The sequence below is a fragment of the Carassius auratus genome, unplaced genomic scaffold (assembly GCF_003368295.1).
Source record: "Carassius auratus strain Wakin unplaced genomic scaffold, ASM336829v1 scaf_tig00040663, whole genome shotgun sequence".
NCBI classification, from domain to species: Eukaryota; Metazoa; Chordata; class Actinopteri; order Cypriniformes; family Cyprinidae; genus Carassius; species Carassius auratus.
The window spans coordinates 6,693-26,229 of NW_020526604.1; the positions used below are offsets into that span (position 1 = coordinate 6,693).

Consider the following 19,537-nt stretch of genomic DNA (forward strand, 5'->3'; position numbering starts at 1 on the left):
GTTCTGATGCAGAGATATAGGTTGTGCAAAACGGTTGCTAGGGTACTCTGTTTGGTTGCTATGGAGTGGCCTGGCAGCTGCCAATGACGATACTCCAAAGTCTGCTCGCCAATATAAACCAACCCCCATGCCTCTACGATGTACTGATGCTGAGATATAGATCTTGCAAAACGGTTGCTAGGGTACTGTGTTTGGTTGCTAGGGAGTGGCCTGGCAGCTGCCAATGATGTGCTCCAAAGTCTGCTTGCCAATATAAACCAACCCCCATGCCTCTATGATATTCAGATTTGAAGATATCTCTCTATGCTTTTGGTCGCTAGGGAGCTCCAAATGGTTGCTAGGGCGTGGCTATGAAGTGTTGAAGGTGATTCGTGATTGGCCATTTGCTGCCCCGAATCAAACAAGCCCACCCTCATGTTTCTATGACACTTCTATCCAAAGATATTCATTTTATATTTTTCAATGGAAGTCAATGGAGCTTGTTGCTATGGTGCTCTATATGGTTGCTAGGGCGTGGCTTGATAGCTTTATAATGATCATGAGAGTCTGATTGGTTGCCTGATTGAAATGAGCCCACCCCCTTGTCTCTATGACACTGTGATGCAGAGTTATATTCAATACAAAATCCCTATGTAATTTCCCATTGTAGCCCTCCCTATACTTTGTATTAGGGGCAATTTTGGGGGGCTCTTGCGCCCCAGGGGTACAACTTATACCCCAATGCGGGGTATGTTCTTGCACAGCCTGATAGCCTCTCCAAATGTGGTGATTCGCGTGTTTCTGCGAAATTCTGTCTCTGAGCTACGATCCGTCAAAGTTGACCCCAATGTTAAGTCTATGGGTTTGATCGCCCGATTTTTCGCCCGGTGTACGAACATCGTATGCCCGATCGCTTATAAAAGTCATAGCACACCATTCCCGATTAGGCCGCACGATTTGACGCCTGTTTCGTTGGTCTGTGATGAAAACTGCGGGACTAGTTACGCGCCGAAATTTGTACGGATCTAGTATAATAATAATAAGTATGTGAGATAGTAATAGTGATGCCTTGCCTCCGGCAAGCACCACTAATAAGCACGGAGCATAGTAATAGTGATGCCTTGCCTCCGGCAAGCACCACTAATAATAATAAGCATGTGAGATAGTAATAGTGATGCCTTGCCTCCGGCAAGCACCACTAATAATAAGTATGTGAGATAATAATAGTAGTGCCTTGCCTCCGGCAAGCACCACTAATAAGTATGTGAGATAATAATAGTGATGCCTTGCCTCCGGCAAGCACCACTAATAATAAGTATGTGAGATAGTAATAGTGATGCCTTGCCTCCGGCAAGCACCACTAATAATATTAGATAATTAGATAATATAGATAAACAGAGCTTTAAGGGCTTCTTTAAACCTAATTACAACTGCAACCTTCTGTGAGCCATGTGCTTGAAGATGTTTATGACTTCACTGTGATCCACTGGGATGTCCCTCTCTATGGCTATGAGGAGAAGATCTGAGAGTCTCTCCTCTGAGCAGAGGCTTCGGAGTTTGTTCTTAATTAACCTAATTTTTGAAAATGATCTCTCCACAGTTGCAGTTGATACAGGTAGGGTGGCATATACTTTAAGCATTTCTACCAGTGTAGGGAAAACGTGCTGGCCACTGGTTTCTTTTAGAGTGGAAAGCATACTCTTCATGCCACTTGACTTGAAGGTGGTATGGTAAACCTTCAGCTCTGTCTTCAGTTGCTGCTCCTCCTCAACACCATAAAAGTCACACAGTGTGTGTATGGCTTGGACAGCCTCTGGGTTTGGTGTGCCCACCCAGTTGTCATGAACTGTCAGGCTGTGGAATGACTGCAGTATTTTCCCTGTTGGCATCGCCCCATCTGCTTTAAATCTTCTTCTGAGTTCCTCTGTGATTGTATCCAGGAAAGTGAAGAACACCTTGGCCCGGTAGAACTCTTCAACAGTTTGGAAAGTATGGCTGTCTTGAGCAGCTGTGGTACTATGCAGGTATCGTGCTGGCACTTTCCTTTTCCTTTCCTGGCCAGGAGGTACTGTGGGAATGTCGATACCTGCATCTTCTGCCTTTTCAATGGCTTGCTGGAATATGTTTTTAAATTCCTCCTCAGACCTCAGATTCATAACTGTGTCCAGCACACCATCAGTTACTGTGTAGGCAGTGGAGAGATCCAGATCTTTTTGTTGCAGAGCATCAGATGCCACTCCAGTTGCCTGGAACACTGGGGTGGTGATTTCTAAGCAAACAAGGAATTCAAAGTCGATAGCCTTCAGGTACATCTTTGCATCTCCAGCAGCTGTGTCAGGTGGATCTGACTCAATGATGTCTGTCAGCAGCTTGATTAAAGCTTTCAGAACTTTACTGAGGGCTCTCAGGGATCTTTCTCGGCAGGCCCACCGAGTGTCAGACAACTTCTGCAGCTCAACAACACGCTGACCAGGATACAAGGACTGCTGGCATTTTAAAAATGCTGCATGCCTCTTTGTGGAGCCGGTGCAGAAAACATACAGTTTTTCCACCAAGGAGAAAAATGTCACAAAGTGAACATTTGACTTTGCACTCTCAACCAGGACCAGATTCAAGCAGTGTGCCTGGCAATGAACATAAAGAGCCTTTTCATTGAGTGTACGTATCCGGGATTGTAGACCTTTGTACATTCCACTCATGTTTGCAGCCCCATCATATCCTTGGCCCCTGATGTTCTTCAAGTCAAGTCCATTTTCCTGAAGGAGAGAGATGACAACATTTTCCAACTCTTTTCCTGTTGTGGACTCAACAGTGCAGACCTGGAGAAAACGCTCCTTAATTTCCATGTCACTTACGTAGCGAACTACAAAGGAAACTTGCTCTTTGTGAGAGACATCTGTGGTCTCATCTAGGAGGATGGAGAAGATTTGAGCATCTTTGATTTCATTCTGTATTTCCCTCCTAATGAAGGTACCTATGGATGCTATAATGTCATTCTGGCTCCTGTTTGAGAGAAGGGACACTTGGGATCTTTTCATGGAGGCTTGTTTTTCCTGGATGGCATCCAAATGCAGCTTCATTACGCTATCATACAGGGCCAGTGTTTTCACAAGTTCAAGAAAGTTGCCTTGGTTTGCACTTGAGCTCGACTCATCATCTCCTCTAAAAGCTTGCCCCTGTCGTCCCAGATACAAGGTTATATCAATCAACCGTGTTAGGATTTCCCTGTTCCTTTGTCTTTCTCTCTCTCGTGTTGCTCTTCCCTGAATATCCGATGTATCAAAAGCAGCTTGTAGAGCTTTTTTGGAGTATATGTTCCATCTCACCATACTCATCATATGGGCCTCTGTGCTGGCATGCTCTTTAATTTTTCCAGTGGCACTCCTCCATGTATCTATGCCTACTGTCTTCCAGGCTGTTTTGTTCTTGAATTTTTCTTCTCTTAGAAAAATGCGACAGCTAAAACAGTACATGGCATCATTTTTGGGTGAATACTCCAACCATGGGCGATCCGTGTACCATCTTCTCTGGAAAGAACGTCCATCTGTGTTTTTTGGGAATGTCATAACAGGCTGGCAAGGTCCGACTTTCTCACACATTTTAATATATCTGTCACTATAATTAATATTAAATGTCTGCATGTGGGCAGGATCTGTAGGGCAATTCAAAGCCACTAGTTTTGCAATTACATCCTCTTTATTTTCAGCAGTTCCATACTGGCTTTCTTCTCTTGTTTCATCAGGAGGTAATTCCCCCGCACCGGTCTCCATCACATTCTCTTGATCTACACTAGCTGTTCCATACTGGCTTTCTTCTCTTGCATCTCCTTCTGGTAACTCTCCTGCAGAGGCTCCTGTATCTTGTTCACCAGCAAATTCTTGTACATCATCTATCACTTCTCTCTCTACATCTGAATTACTACTTCCTTCCTTTTCTTCTTCCCTGCTACAAACTGGCCTGATCCATGAAGTAAGTGAGCTGCTACCCTTGGCTGCCTGCTGTCGCTCCCTCTCCTTCTTTTTCTTATTTCTCTCTTTACGGGGCATTGCACTGCAACCACCAAGTAATCAAAATGTATTTAAGTGCAAAAAAAGTTTTTTGTCAGTATTATTTGTAGGGTCCTGTGTTTGTGAATTGCTCTTGTGTACTCCCTCTTTTTTTAAATTGCATTTATAGAGAAAAAAAATACTTGACTCATACATAAACATGTTAACCAAATAATACAAATTAGCTTATAAAACCAGACAGAAACCAAAATCTTTTTTATTGAACTTTGCAAAGAAAAAAATTATATATATTCTCTTTTTTAGCTATTCTGTTTGGTTTTATAAGATAATTTGTATTATTTGGTTAACATGATTATGAATGACATTGAGAAGAGGGGAAGGTGAGCAATGAGTCAAGTATTTTTGACAAAATTTTGAAATCTAATTTAATTAATTATGTCCAACTCAATTCCAGATTATAAGAAACTATAAACATACCGTTACTATAACATATCCAACATGTATCCGCCTACCTGGCAAAAATTTTTATACTGTGGTGGACCATACACTACACTTTTCCTAAAATAAGCCAGCAATGAAAAAATTAATAAAAATAGTGTGAAAGTACAGTTGCAGTGAAAAGCATTTCTGAAGGATCACGTGACACTGAAGAGTACTGATGTAATGATGCTGAAGATTCAGCTTTGATTACAAAAATAAATTACATTTTAAAATATATTCAAATAGAAAAAAAAAAAAATCAAAGTTATTTAAAATTGTAAAAATATTACACAATATTACTGTTTTTGCTGTATTTTGGATCAAATAAATGAAGCCTTGGAATGAATCATGAATTACATTCTGCATGATAAAATATAAAGATTTCACAGTGATCTTCTGTAATTTTTTTTTTTTTAGTTACTACTACATTACTGTAGTAAAACCATGTTTTACTACATTTTATACACGTGAGGACGAGTAGAGAGTATACCATAACATGATTAGCCTAAATGTTAATAAATTAATTGTATCAGCAATCATAAATCAAAGAAGAAATTTCTTAGAAATATATGTTGTCTAGTTGACGCTTTGTGTAAGTTCCAGTATGAAACAGCGCGGGGCGCACCTGTTATGATTTTCCGATGGTAAAAACAAATTATATGTTGTTGTATTACTTATCAATATATAGTTTTTGACCAGCGAATGTGTGAAAATGTAAAAAAAAAAAATTGTCCGTCATTAAAACGGCAACGGCGCCTGCCGCTGCCGGCATCACATTACATTTTCATCTACAGGTTACAAACTAGTTTTTGTAGCTATATAGACGGAGCGCTCAGTTTATCCTGTGGTAAAATGCATTTGGCCAAAATCGCATTTTATAAAAGATGAAATGCTACTGTATGCACAGGCTGTTTAAGTGTTGACTGTATATTGGCTATGACTAGATGGCAAAGGCTAGCCCTCTCTCTCAGTCGACATCCCACATGTCTGAGTCAGTCAGTCAGACATCAAATAAATAAAATATGAGCCTTTATAGACATAGTGTTTAGTAGTACTTGTTCAAACAACAAGATATTTATTTACCCTTCGCAAAACTTTGTTCGGCTCAGCTGTTGTCTACTGTGCGGCTGCTGTGGAACTTGATTCAATGAATATAGAGGGGGCGGAGTTATCAGCTTACTGACAGCTTGAGGATCGAATAAGATTTACACAAGCTCGTTTTAGGAACTTTCATTTGCTAAATATTTGTAAAACAAACAGACAGACGTAAAGGGTTACCAAATAGAATTGATAAAAAAAAAAAAAAAAAAAAAAAAAAAAAAAAGGGCACTTCGGAGTGTAAGGGCAAAAAGGCCATGTGCTCTGCACAGGTTGAGCCCTACCTGTGCACGTGCCTGGTGTGCACTTCGGATAGGTTAAATGCAGAGCACAAATTCTGGGTATGGGTCACCATACATGGCTGCATGTCACATAACTTTTTACATATGTAAAGGATTTGCCATGGAAAATCGTGCTATAAAGCCATGTAGAAATCGCGCATGCTCAAATCGTGATTTTATGACTATTTCTATTAATCGCACAGCCCTAGAATGGACTGGAAATGAACAGAAAATAACTCAGGCTGCACCGCTCAGCAAAACGGGAAAACCAGATCCAACCAGAGCTCGGCAGTGGATAGACAGTCAGCAGAGCAAGCAGTAAGGAGGAAACATGTAGACAGCCATTTATTCATGTTTGAATTTGTTGTTCTGTAGCATATATGCAGCAAAAATATAAATTGGCGGTTTATTCTTAAACCAATCTGCCAGCTCGAATAGTGGAAGCAAAGTTACAGTTTATTTTTTTATTTTTTTTGTTATTTAATTATTATTATATATATATATATATATATATATATATATATATATATATATATATATATATATATATATATATATAACTACTGCCTTACAGGATTATATTTTTCCACTTGAATTATGCAATTATTTATTTTGGTGAAGGAACATTTTCATCCTTGAAATCATTAAGATAACAGCAGAATTAAAATACGGTATCCAAAAAGTGTAACTGTGGAATCCGATAAAGCTAATGCAGCGCCCCTTGTGGGCAGTGAGCATATTGCAGGAGTGCTGCCAAAATTAAAATTAAGATTTCTTTTCTTTTTTTTATCATTTCATTACTCAGGATAACTTTATGGTATTGGGGAAAGATTAGGTACATTTAAAACAAACACATATGATAAATAATTAGAAAAAACAAGGTTAGTGTTGGAATCTGGGTTCAGTTTTTTAGCGCATTGATCAACTATATTCAGTCAGATATTAAAGACATAATTTCCATATCTTCACACATCATATTTGGTGAGATGAACAGGTTCATTAACCAAAGAAAAAAAAAAAAAGGTCTTAACATGGCCTCATAAAATCTAGAATATAGATTCGAGAAGCTGTCATTGAGAAACCTGATGTCACGACCGGGTTACAGGAAAACATGGTGAGAGATCCTAATGCGGGTATGTCTTTTATTTAGGGGTAAACCAACTTGAAACAGTCCAGGCAGGGGTCAAAACCAAAGTATCAATCCAAACATAAACAATCACTAAAACATGGTAAGAACAAGAATTTGAATTGGACGTGATCACCATAAGGATTCTGTGACACATACTAAGACAGACAGGGTATAAATACACAGGGAGATGACAAACGCTAATGGGGAATTGACTGAGTGAAATGATTAATGATTAGTGACAGCTGAGTGCAATGCCAAGACAAAGATCGTGGGGAATGGTTCAGGAAGTGACAGACACTGTGGGGAAGGAGGACATCTAGTGGTTACCCAGGGAACACAAACCAGACACTGTGACAATACCCCCTCACTACGGAGCGGCTACCAGACACTCCAGGACATGACTGATAAAACAAGACCAGGAGGGAGGTGGACAGGTGGAGGCTCATGGGGAGGGACAGAGGGCCAGGTAAAAAAAAAATAGGGAAACCAGAGACAAGAGGAACATGTAAAGCGGGGAACAGAGACCAGAAGTGCAACACAAAACAGGGAGACCAGGAGAGAGGTGGACCGGTGGAGGATCAGGGGGAGGGACGGAGGGCCATGCTCACAGAGAACAACGGGGACAGGAAGTGAACAAACAACCAGAAAATAAAAACAACAACACAATGCAACAGGCGATCAGGGTGGGTCAGGGCGTACAGGGATCCAGGACAGTGCTGACCGTGCAGGATTCCAAGGCAGAGCAGAAGACCACCACGTCTGTGTGGTCGAGACCGGAGCCCCCCAGGGCAGAGCAGAAGACCACCACCACCGTGTGGTCAGGACGGAAGCCCCCCAGGGCGGAGCAGAAGACCACCACGTCTGTGTGGTCGAGACCGGAGCCCCCCAGGGCAGAGCAGAAGACCACCACCACCGTGTGGTCAGGACGGAAGCCCCCCAGGGCGGACCAGAAGACCACCACGTCCGTGTGGTTGAGACCGAAACCCTCCAGGGTGGAGCAGAAGACCACCACAGTGGGATCGGACTGGCAGGAGAGCAAGTCTGGTTGGGCAAGTCTGAAACATAGAACATGAACAAGTTAAGGGTAGCCTCCGTGGCCAAGACAGGATCAGTCGAGCGCTCAGAGAGTTCAACTGAGATGTGATGAGGCTCTGGAAGTTCCGCAGAGGCGAGAAAAGACTCTGGTAGATCAGGCGAGACGTGGGGAGGATCTGGCAGTTCCACAGAGACGTGGAGAGACTCTGGTAATCCAGCCGAGACGAGGAGAGGCTCCAATAGTTCAGCAGAGACACGGAGAGACTCTGGTAATCCCATGGTGTTTAGACTGGATTCCAGAAGATCAATGCCGACTTGACTCTGCTCCTGAAGATCATTGGTGGCCTGAGTGCAATGACTAATGATTAGTGACAGCTGAGTGCAATGCGAAAACAGAGATCGTGGGGAATGGTTCAGGAAGTGACAGACACCGTGGGGAAGGAGGACATCTATCGGTTACCCAGGGAACACAAACCAGACACTGTGACACCTGAATCACGTCCTTTGGATAAGACTAGAGAGGAATATGAAGGTCATCAAAGTTGCAGTACAAAAATAAAGTGAAAATTTAATTGAAATATGAAATGTGTGTATATATATATATATAGCTGTGTGCTCGATTCTGGCATCCAGGATGATGTTAAACTTCGTTTTTGTGTACTTTTCAGTCAAAGCTGCTGAAAACCATTAAAGTCACATGTGAATTTAAGCATAGAATCTAGCATTTAAAATAAACATTACATTAATTAAATGTACATTTATTCATTTAGCAGATGCTTTTATCCAAAATGACTTACAAATGAGGCCAACAGAAACAATCAAAATAAAAGAGAAATAATATTCTGCTCTATTTGTCTTTCTAAAACATGTTTAAAGCAATTTTAGTTAAATGTGATATTTCAAACAGCCCCCCATTCAGAAACAATATATAAAATATAAATAGTTATGTTATATAAAGTTGCATGGCCAGTTGTATAAGGTCTTTATTTAGAAAAACCTTTGTAGGAAACCATGTAAATAAAGTTTTTCGAGGCTGATGCCTATATATCATTTTATGAATGCCACTTTTAGCTTAGCTTAGCACAGATCATTGAATCTGATTAGACCATTAGCATTTCACTCAAAAATGACCAAAATGAGTTTCAATATTTTTCCTATTTAAAACTTGACTCTTCTGTAGTTGCATCGTTTACATCGTGTAGACCGATGGAAAATAAAAAGTTGTGATTTTCTAGGCCCAAATTGCTAGGAACTATACTTTCATTACAGCGTAATAATCAGGAAACTTTGCTTATTGGAAGCTACCTAGCCGGATCAGCCTCCTCTTTTAGATAGAATAAATCCTTTTGTGGGAGACTTTGAGCTTTGTAACTCTGCAGATCTTATACATGCACAAATAGTTACAAAACACACTAAAGAAAAGGAAAAATAGAAATTGCATCATATGACCCCTTTAAGACTTCCCCCTATTCCTTAGTAAAAGTTTGTATTTTTAATAGTTTAATTGTTTTACTGCTATTTAGGAGAACTTTTAGTGCTAAGATAAAATGTTTTGTGAATATGGGCCCAGATCCAGAAGTAAATAAATGGAAATCCTAGTCAAAGCCTTAATAAGATGAGATGATAATGACCTCTGGGGTGAACTGGAAGGACTGCAAATAGGGACAGCATAATAGTTAATCAGGTACAGAGCAACAACATTAATTAATGTCTATTACTGCATAAATAATTTTAATCACCTGTAGTTGTACTTAATTCTGTTTTTCAGTAAGACATTCTACCCTCATCATCATGTGGCTTCACTTTGTTTTTGCTGTACTCTCTGTGTCCACTAGGGGTCTGTAAACACCAGTTTCATTTCTGTGTTCATGCATCGCTATGTTGACATCTGTGCTGTGAACTGAGCTCATATGACCCTTTTTTAATGAACATTCGTTGGTTTATTGTGCTTTGATACTTTAATATTGAGTGTTCAAATCACTATGCATTATTTCTAATAAAGTAAGTTAATGCAAGCCCTGGCCCTCTCCAGTGTTTTGTGTAATTTGTTTTGTGTAATTTAATTACTTTTCCCTTTATAAAATAAATACTTTTTCTGTTATTGAATTACAGCTACTTCTTTTTTAATTGAACTTAATATTGTGTAAAGACTGTAGAACATTAATTTACAATGCAATAGTGGATTTAACATTATAAATGTAAAGTCTAACATTAAAATGCATTATTTTTATGTACCGTCTCACTTTAAATACTTTGGTAAGTTAATAAGAATATATAAAAGTATTAAATTAATTTCCTATCCTTGTATCATTAACTTGTCGAGGTTGATTTTTTATGTTAAAAAATAAATATGGCCTCATGTTGTGTCAATTACCTTAAACACACTACCTCTAAAACTTTCATCTGACATAAAATAAATTTGAATCAGGTTTGATTTTCTGCGTTTTCACATCGGTACAATTATTTTAAACCTGTATTGGCTACACATATGCCATATACTCAGTCAGAACAAGCTTACACAAACTCATGACTTGTATAGTAAAGCACAAATGGCGTCTAATAAAACTGTGGCCCACTGACTCAAATCGGGAATGAAAAATAGCTGCTGACAGAATGAGTTTTTGCTGTTTCTTAAACCACTACGGGACAAATAAAGGCTTGTGCTAGACTCACTGAATAAGATCAAGCACAATCATGATTCATTATGTAATTTTGGCTTTCACTGTACAATGAAATGTGCTGACAGTAGGATCAATAGAGTGACAAGCAGCCTGCACTTGTGAATTTCTCAGAGCTGCATCACATCTGCAGCATTGCAGCACCAGAACAAAGAATAACACTAACACCACGCACCATTGGTGTTAATGCTATTGACAATGGACCACCAAGAGGTGGATCTGTGCCTTGGTGGTCAATTGCCACAAACCACAAGCAACAGAATAATCAACACAACAATATATAAAAGGTGCACAGTGTCATACACACACATACCACCACCATAGTGCTATAATGATACAATAAACATTCATTTAACATAAGTTGTAACATAAAACCATAATGTAATTAACTAATAAAATCACACACAAAAAAAACCACACAAACCATCAAAAAAAGCTCTCGCAGAGTGAATGCTGGGAAGATCAATTCATGGTTTTTCATTTTAATTTCAAGGTGATTTGATATTTTTCACTTACAAAAGCTGTAAATGTAACTATTTTTCAGTAGCATTACAAGGAATGTCCCATTTGATTTATTAGCTTCTCATGGGGATTTAACAGTAAACATTTTACAGGTTTTTACTGTACCATCTTTACAGTCATCCCATTATAATTAAATTGACTTTTTACAGTGTAAGAATTGTGTATAATGCATAATCCATCTCTCTCTCTTGGCTTTTTTATTTATTTATATATATATATTTTGTGTGTGTGTGTGTGTGTGTATTACCTATACTCTTAAGTTAAATGTAGACTTCAGATATAAATTTAAACTGTACCTAAATCTGTGCTGCACAAATCTTCGGGAGCACTTTCGAGCCCAGTGTGCAGTTCTGTCCTCAAGAGGTTTGTTCAATGTCTTCACCAGAAGGTTTCTGCTTTTGACACTTTGAAGTATTTCAAGGAAGTGTCTGATTGTGTTTGCATACAAAGAATATTATAAAAAGTCAGTGGAAGTTTACTTGATATGTTTTGGTGTAAATATCTAATGTGTTCAATGTAATAGAAGACAGACAAAGAAACCATGACTAATTAACCAATTCACAGTCATTTACTAGTGATGTTTTTGTTACAGCAATATGAACTAAAACCAAAAGTCTGCATGCTAGAAATGTTAGCTTCTTAAAAGTTTGTGCTGTTGAATTGCTTTTTCAGTATGTTATTGATCCAGCGGATATGTTTTTCGGAAATAAAGGTGTACACAGCTGGTTGCTTGGGTTTACCGCATTCTTTTGACCCTGAAACCACTCCAACTATGTTTTTCTTACAGTCCAGTGGTCCACCAGAATCTCCCTGAAAAAGAACACAAGGTTTTTCTACCCTTAAATGGGTAAAATAATGATTTAAAAGATCCTGTAGCCATAAATCAAAGACCACAATAATGACATACCCAACAGATGCCTCTGTTTTCTTGCTTGTTTCCTGCGCACAGCATGTCTTTGGTGATCACAGGATCTCTGTTGTAGTAGCAGTTGCACAGGTCCCTGTCCACCACTGTCACTTCTAACATTTGCAGTTTATCAGAAGGTTTCAGGACTTCAGAGTTAGTAGTTCCCCAACCTGTCACAACACATTTAGTTCCAGGTGGAATGTTTTGTTCCTTTTTGGGGATTTTTTTTAGGTTTCACACTCACTTTTTTGCTTAGCTGAAAAAAAAAAAAAAAAAAAAAAATGAAAAGACAACACTCAAATGCATACTATGAAAAATGTATACTACTACTTTCAGTTCATCCTTACCTTAATGAGCATGATGTCATCTTGTTTGGTCTTTACATTGAATGTTTTAGGATACTCGTAACCGAGGATGCCAACACGCTGAGTGCCTTTACTCAGAGACAGAGATCCTACGAGAACTGTCACAGATGTAATGGGTTTTCTGAAAAAGAAAATCTTTCATTTATACAACTATTAAGTGAAAAAAAAAAGAAAAGAAAAAAAACTCTTTCAAGAGGGAAAAAAATTGCAAAGAGAAAAATAAATGCATGACATTTATTTTATTTACAAATGTTAAAAATAAATATAAAAATACATAAAAATTAAACAATAATTGTTTAGACAATTATTTTAGGAAAAAAAAAACAGAACACAATACTAATATTACACTACTGCAAAAATACTAATTTGTAGATTAATCTTCTTTCTTGAAAGGTAATATTATTCTTCACATAGACTTCATTTGTGTGCCCAAAGTGCCTTACTGTTGGCAATGTGCTGCAGTTAACACCCACTGGTCTTGAATCAGGATTCCTCCACACACATGGATCTGGTTCATCTGAATGGACACCATCCATGGTTGATGTTTTTTTACATCTTTGCCTCCAACAATGGACACCTCAGAGCAATCTGGAATAGAGATTTTCAAAGGCAGTTACAGATTGTGATAGTTTAAATCAAACAGTGAACTTATTAAACGTATTAAATAAAACTTACTAAATAAAAATTACCTGCCAATTTGGAAAAGGTTAATGCCAGTAAGCAATGCACAATCAAATATCTGCAAACATCCATCTTGCTGCCTGTTCTCTCAGCCAAAAGTCAATATGTTTCTCAGACATGGTTAATATGTGGTCAGAGCAACATCAAAAGGTGTGTAGGTGTGGGAGAGTTTGCATGCAATGTGATGCATCTGTTTTTGCACCTTTTAACAAGTACACATTTAATTCCATTTATCTGTTTGGGGAATCCAAAAGCAAGAACAACAACAGAAAAATGTATAATCTACTGTCATAACCTTTCTGTAAATGGTGTTCATATGAAAGAAGAACTTTAAAAAGCATCAGGGGACATGTAGCCCCCACTGAACAGTTTTTCACACCTTCAGAAGCTTCAAAGCAGAAGCTTCAAAGCAGAGCACACGGCTGCAGTCTCCAGCTGTGTGAACCATAGAAATGTGTGATTTAAATGAAGACTCAATAGTTTTTTTTTTTTTTTTTTAAGCTTCATGTCAAGACAGAAAATAAATAAAATTATAAAATCTATAGAGCATTAAAGGGACTGGTCAATGATGTTCACATTATAATAATATCATGAAGCAATAATAATTTAGATTACAATACAAAAACATTCACATTAATGGAGAACAACAATAAGTAAAAAATTTAGGTAACCAGTTGTAATTCTATAAAGGTGAACCAAGTGTGCTGCACAAGTCTTGAAATGTAACACCAACACATTTTGATCACCCCCAGGTGGCTTGTCCCAGTATAGGTCATAAACCCTGCCCTCTAATATAATGGGACATTATAATGAAAACATTATATATACAGTACAGACCAAAATTTTGGACGCACCTTCTAATTCAAAGAGTTTTCTTTATTTTCATGACTATGAAAATTGTAGATTCACACTGAAGGCATCAAAACTATGAATTAACACATGTGGAATTATATATGGAATTATATACATAACAAAAAAGTGTGAAACAACTGAAAAAATGTCATATTGTAGGTTCTTCAAAGTAGCCACCTTTAGCTTTGATTACTGCTTTGCACACTCTTGGCATTCTCTTGATGAGCTTCAAGAGGTAGTCACCTGAAATGGTCTTCAGCAGTCTTGAAGGAGTTCCCAGAGAGATGCTTAGCACTTGTTGGCCCTTTTGCCTTCTGTCTGCGGTCCAGCTCACCCCTAAACCATCTGGATTGGGTTCAGGTCCGGTGACTGTGGAGGCCAGGTCATCTGACGCAGCACCCCATCACTCTCCTTCTTGCTCAAATAGCTCTTGATGCCTTCAGTGTGACTCTACAATTTTCATAGTCATGAAAATAAAGAAAACTCTTTGAATGAGAAGGTGTGTCCAAACTTTTGGTCTGTACTGTATATATATATATATATTGTCATTTGTATGTAGTTTTTATCATGCTGATGTAAGTTCAAGATTTATTTATTTATTTATTTATTTTATACGTTTGAGTTTAGTTAGTTACATGATGCTATAAAAACAGGAGTGCGACGTCATGATTGACAGCTTCTCTGAGTGAACTGAGGCACCAACTGACTTTTGGGAGATCTTCAGGAAGAGACTGGATTTGCATATACATTATTTTATCACAAGTCTCTTGTACAGCAGCCAGCAGACAAATATTGGAGCAGTCAGGCAAATTGAAAAGGGTGAGTCAACTCTGCGGGAGTGTGGGTGGGACTGTACAGACTCTGGTCCCAAATCAACGCAATATGTGTGCGCTACGTGATGTCTGATTTGCAAAAGAATCATTCGATTTAACCGGTTCTTCTTAATGAACCGGTTGAACCAGTTCACCAAATCGAACTGAATTCTTTGAAACGGTTTGCATCTCCAATAAGCATTAATCCACAAATTACTTAAGCTGATAACTTTTTTAACATGACACTCCCCCTGAGTCAGAATAAACCAATATGCCGGAGTAATTCATTTACTCAAACAGTACACTGACTGAACTGCTGTGAAGAGAGAACAGAAGATGAACCATAGACTGTAAAAGAAATGGACACAGCGACCCCATTGGATTCAACGGAGACAAGTGAAGTCACTTAGAAGCGCGCACGTCCTGGGGGTCTAGCATACTGTGCAGACTCAAAATGAGCTTGATGACATAGATGTGACGTGTGGAAGCTGTCTGACAATTGTAAGTCTTCTAAAGTGTGAAAATTGTGAACTAAAATCCAAGATGGCGCCAGTGTTTGTGGCCGGCCGTCTGGTGCTGAGCAAATTGTTCGTGATTTTACTGCTTGTGACACTGTTTATGCAATGTATTGACTCTCTGCTGGTTTATGATCGTCAAACGCTGATCGATCTCCGTCTCACATTGGAGAAGTCGCCTAAGTTTGACTGGGATGGTGAGAAAACTTTTCTCCCTCCCCCCTTGCTAAACATACCTGCTCATCTTGTACGCAATCCGGCTTCCCTTGTCTGGAGAGGACACTCGAGACCCAGTGGGAAGCACAGCGGGCAGCTGGTGAGGTTGAAAGCTTACATAGCAGACTATTCTGCCTGTTGAGCCCGGCGTCACTTTCGTTTGCCTTTGGTTCACTATTTATCCTGGCGTGCTATGGATCCTGCCGGGACCTGGTTGATACCAATTACCGGCTCAGATATGGAGTATTCTCGCCAATGATCACCTCGCCCTAGGAAAGGCGGTGTTAACCATGGAAACCTTCGGTCTTTGAGTTATGTACCTCGTATGGCCAGTCCCCCGGCTCCTGTCAGAGCTGCCCTGGTCAACGCTAGATCGCTGGTGTATAAGACCTTTATTTTAAAGGAGCTTTTTTCTCAGCATAACTTGGATTTTCTCTTTGTGATTGAAACTTGGTTAAATGTTGGTGAGTCAAGCCCTTTTTCTGAACTTCTACCACTGGATTGCACATATTTTAACTCCCCGAGGACTACTGGTCGAGGAGGAGGACTTGCCATTATTTTTAAGGAAAAATACAATTGCAGGCAGTTGCCAATGATAACATTTTCGAGTTTTGAGATAACAATGTTTAACCTGTTAACTGTCACTCACGTTTTTGAAGATAGACATGAATGTGCATGATACAAACATAAATTTGTATAATTCATGACTGAAAACATTTTGTAACATGATTTTGATGTACCATTTACATGGTAATGCAATGTCTGATTTTAAAATGGGTTTTGAAGGATGAATTTTGAGATTTTATGTTTTCAAGTGATATATAACTTCTGATGATTTCTAAAATGTGATAGAGAAAAAGGCAACGAGGAAGTCTTTTTTTTAAACAAAGGTCAAAGCTCCTTTTGTAATGTAGATTTCTGAGGGTGCACTCTTGTCATAAATTCATCTATTACTTTTCCTACATAATTTTTAACAAATAATATTGGTAAAATATATATTTGGGAGTCTTAGACCTTTCCAACGATATATAGTTTGTCAAGATTAGATTAGATTTGATTGTAATATAGTATAGTCACCGTATACGGGACGGGGTGACATTTAACAGGTTAAATTGGGCAAATTTCAGCCCATTTTGTGTCCTCTTATTTATTGACCTCCTAAATATAGCAAGCATTTTATCAGAGACTTTACTGAATTATTGTCTGAAATTATGCCAAAATATGACCGGATCTTAATTTTAGGAGATATGAATATTCATGTATGTTGTCCCACAAATCTGTTGGCTAAAGATTTTTTAGAACTTATTGATTCATTTAACCTTATACAGTTTGTAAGTGCCTACACAGATTCATGGCCACACATTAGATCTTGTCTTGTCATGCAGTTTGCCTATTTTAAATATTGAGATACAAAAGGTTGTTTTTTCGGGTTTTTTCTGACCATGCACCAATTTTGTTTGATGTTTCCCTTCCATACAATACTGTTAAGCAATGTGCTCCACCTCGTATCCACAGGATGATTAAACCGGCCACTGCTGCACAATTTTCCAAAGCATTTAGTAATGTTATAGACACTTTAGAGCCGTCTGCTTTCCAATGTACAGATGAGCTTGTTTCCTGTTAAATATTCTTGATAAAATTGCAGCACTAAAGCCCAGGCGCTCCAAACCTAATTCTGAACCGTGGATTAATGATTTAACTCGAGCGGCTAGGCAAAAGTGTAGGAAAGCTGAACGACAATGATAAATTGCAGGTTTTTTATGATATTCTAAAGGATTGTTGGAATAATTATCAGAGAATTGTTCAAATTGAAAAGGCTAAATACCTCTCTGATGTTATTGATAAAAATGGCCATAAACCTCAAGTTATTTTTAGAACAATTAATTATGTTCTTCATACCCCCCAATCTATAATGTTGGAAGAATCTACTGTGGCCTGTGAAAAATTCCTCCACTTTTTTGTGGAAAAGATTACCACTTTTCACCTCAAGCCTTTGATCCTTCCATTCCCTTAGAGTGTGCTGCAGTCCTCACTGGGTTTGAGCCTGTTTCCATCTTGGCCCTTAAAAAGGATAAATAGTTTTCTGTCTCCTGCATAACTACTTTTACTCCAAGATCCTTTATAATTAAAAACACTTATTTACTTATATTTCATTAAATATTGGCATCTAATATCTGATGATCCTTCTCTTAAGGATAAATTTAGGGATCTACTTTTGTTTGTGTCCAGACGGGGCCCTAAACTCCGCAATAGGGTAGTTAAAGCATGTATAAAATCAGCTCCTTCCCCAACACTCTTAGCACCTCTTAGGGATGGTAACTCTCCCTGTGCCAATTGTGCCCAATGAAATTATACACACAAGACCTATAACTTTAAACACCCCAGATTCGGTAAGAGTTACAATGTGAAGGGCATGATTACATGTAAAACTAAGAATGTTATCTACATTTTAACATGTCCTTGTGACATGGTGTATGTGGGTAAGACCACACGTTGTTGAAAACAGAAGATCAGTGAGCATAAAAGCTCTATCAGACGTGCCGACCCTAACTACCCTGTGGCCTTTCACTTTACAGAGGGTGCTCATTCAGTCTCTTCTCTCTGTTTTCAGGGAATTGAGCAGATTAAATTACCTAGAGGTGGCAACATTGATAAAGTGCTATGTCTAAGGGAACTGTACTGGATTCATACTTTGGATGCCTTACACCCCAAAGGTTTAAATGTGGACTTCGACATGAGTGTCATGCTATAGTCACAGCTGTACTGTTTTTATAAGTCTTGAATATTGCAGTCTATGAAGGTTTTACTGATGTCCTTGCAGTGTCCATGCACTTATGTGTCCATAAAGAGGGAGTCCAGTCAAAATGTATTTTTGTTATCATATTATTGTTTGGCCTGAATCCAATCAATATAATTATTTTTGAAGGGTTTAAGGACTTTTAGTGTTCCCTTTAGAAACCCAAATTGCGAATTACTAGACCATCAGCATCCAGCACAACATTACATGAATATTGGTTGTATAAAGCAGGGGTTCTCAAACTTCTTTTGCCAAGGACCCTTTGTGTGGGAGAACATTTCCAAGGACCCCCTCATTATCAAAACAGTTAAGCATATGCTTCCTAACATTTGTATACTTTGATGCCATATCTATTCTCTGAAGTTCTGTCTGTGTTCACTATTTCATGTTTTTTAGCTGGTGTGTACGAAGTTCGTCTTTAGTCAACTTTGGATTTTGAATCACTTAATGATGTGGACTGACTCAAAAATGTATCCACATTCATCTTCTAAATAACAAATAAGCCAAGCTAAGCAGCAGGAAGATTGGTTCATCATGACCCGATTCAAGTGATTCGCAACAGAATTACCTGATTCACTGTAATCACAAAAAAAGTTAAATGTTAATGTTTTAATTTATTAGAGCATTTATAATCATGATTTTATATGTAGAATCTAGATCATCACATCGTCACTGATAAGCATTTCTTAACAATAAAGCACAACTTTCTCACTCAAAGCAAGTCCACTTTGAGAACCACTGGTATAGAGTACAAGTTTCACGAGTTCACACTTAACATCAATTAAACAGAGTAAAGATTATGTGTATTTGGAGTGATGTCCAGGGGAGGGTTCCGAGCTCAGGATTTTTACCCGAACCCAGAGTACTTCCCCTGTTGTTCTAAAAGTACTTAGGATTAGAAGTGAGAAAGATGGGTTGGTGGAGGGATGCTGTTAAACGACAGAGGTACGCTTGTTGTTATATATACACCTCTTAACTCGTTGACTGGATTGATTAGCAGAATTTGCTCCACTCGTGTGTAATTAGGTTTGATTATCTGAATGTGCTCCACATGTGTTTAATTAGGTTTAATAATCTGAACATGCTCCTCCTGAACTTTGTTAATAAAACATCATGTAATGTTGTTCCTAAGGGGAAAAGATGTTAAGGTTGATCATGTTAATTGTGTACCTGTATATGAGAA

At 38.4% G+C, this 19,537-nt stretch overlaps 1 protein-coding gene across 1 annotated transcript; it reads right to left on the bottom strand.

Moving 5' to 3' along the window:
* Positions 1–11,795: 11,795 nt before the first annotated feature.
* On the bottom strand, positions 11,796–13,446 carry LOC113084794 (granzyme K-like). The gene is given in 6 exon segments (XM_026254974.1): positions 11,796–12,019; positions 12,117–12,344; positions 12,346–12,372; positions 12,464–12,602; positions 12,925–13,069; positions 13,171–13,446. Coding segments are annotated over 6 exon segments (774 nt in total). The 5' UTR covers positions 13,235–13,446; the 3' UTR covers positions 11,796–11,848.
* Between the last annotated feature and the right edge of the window lie 6,091 nt (positions 13,447–19,537).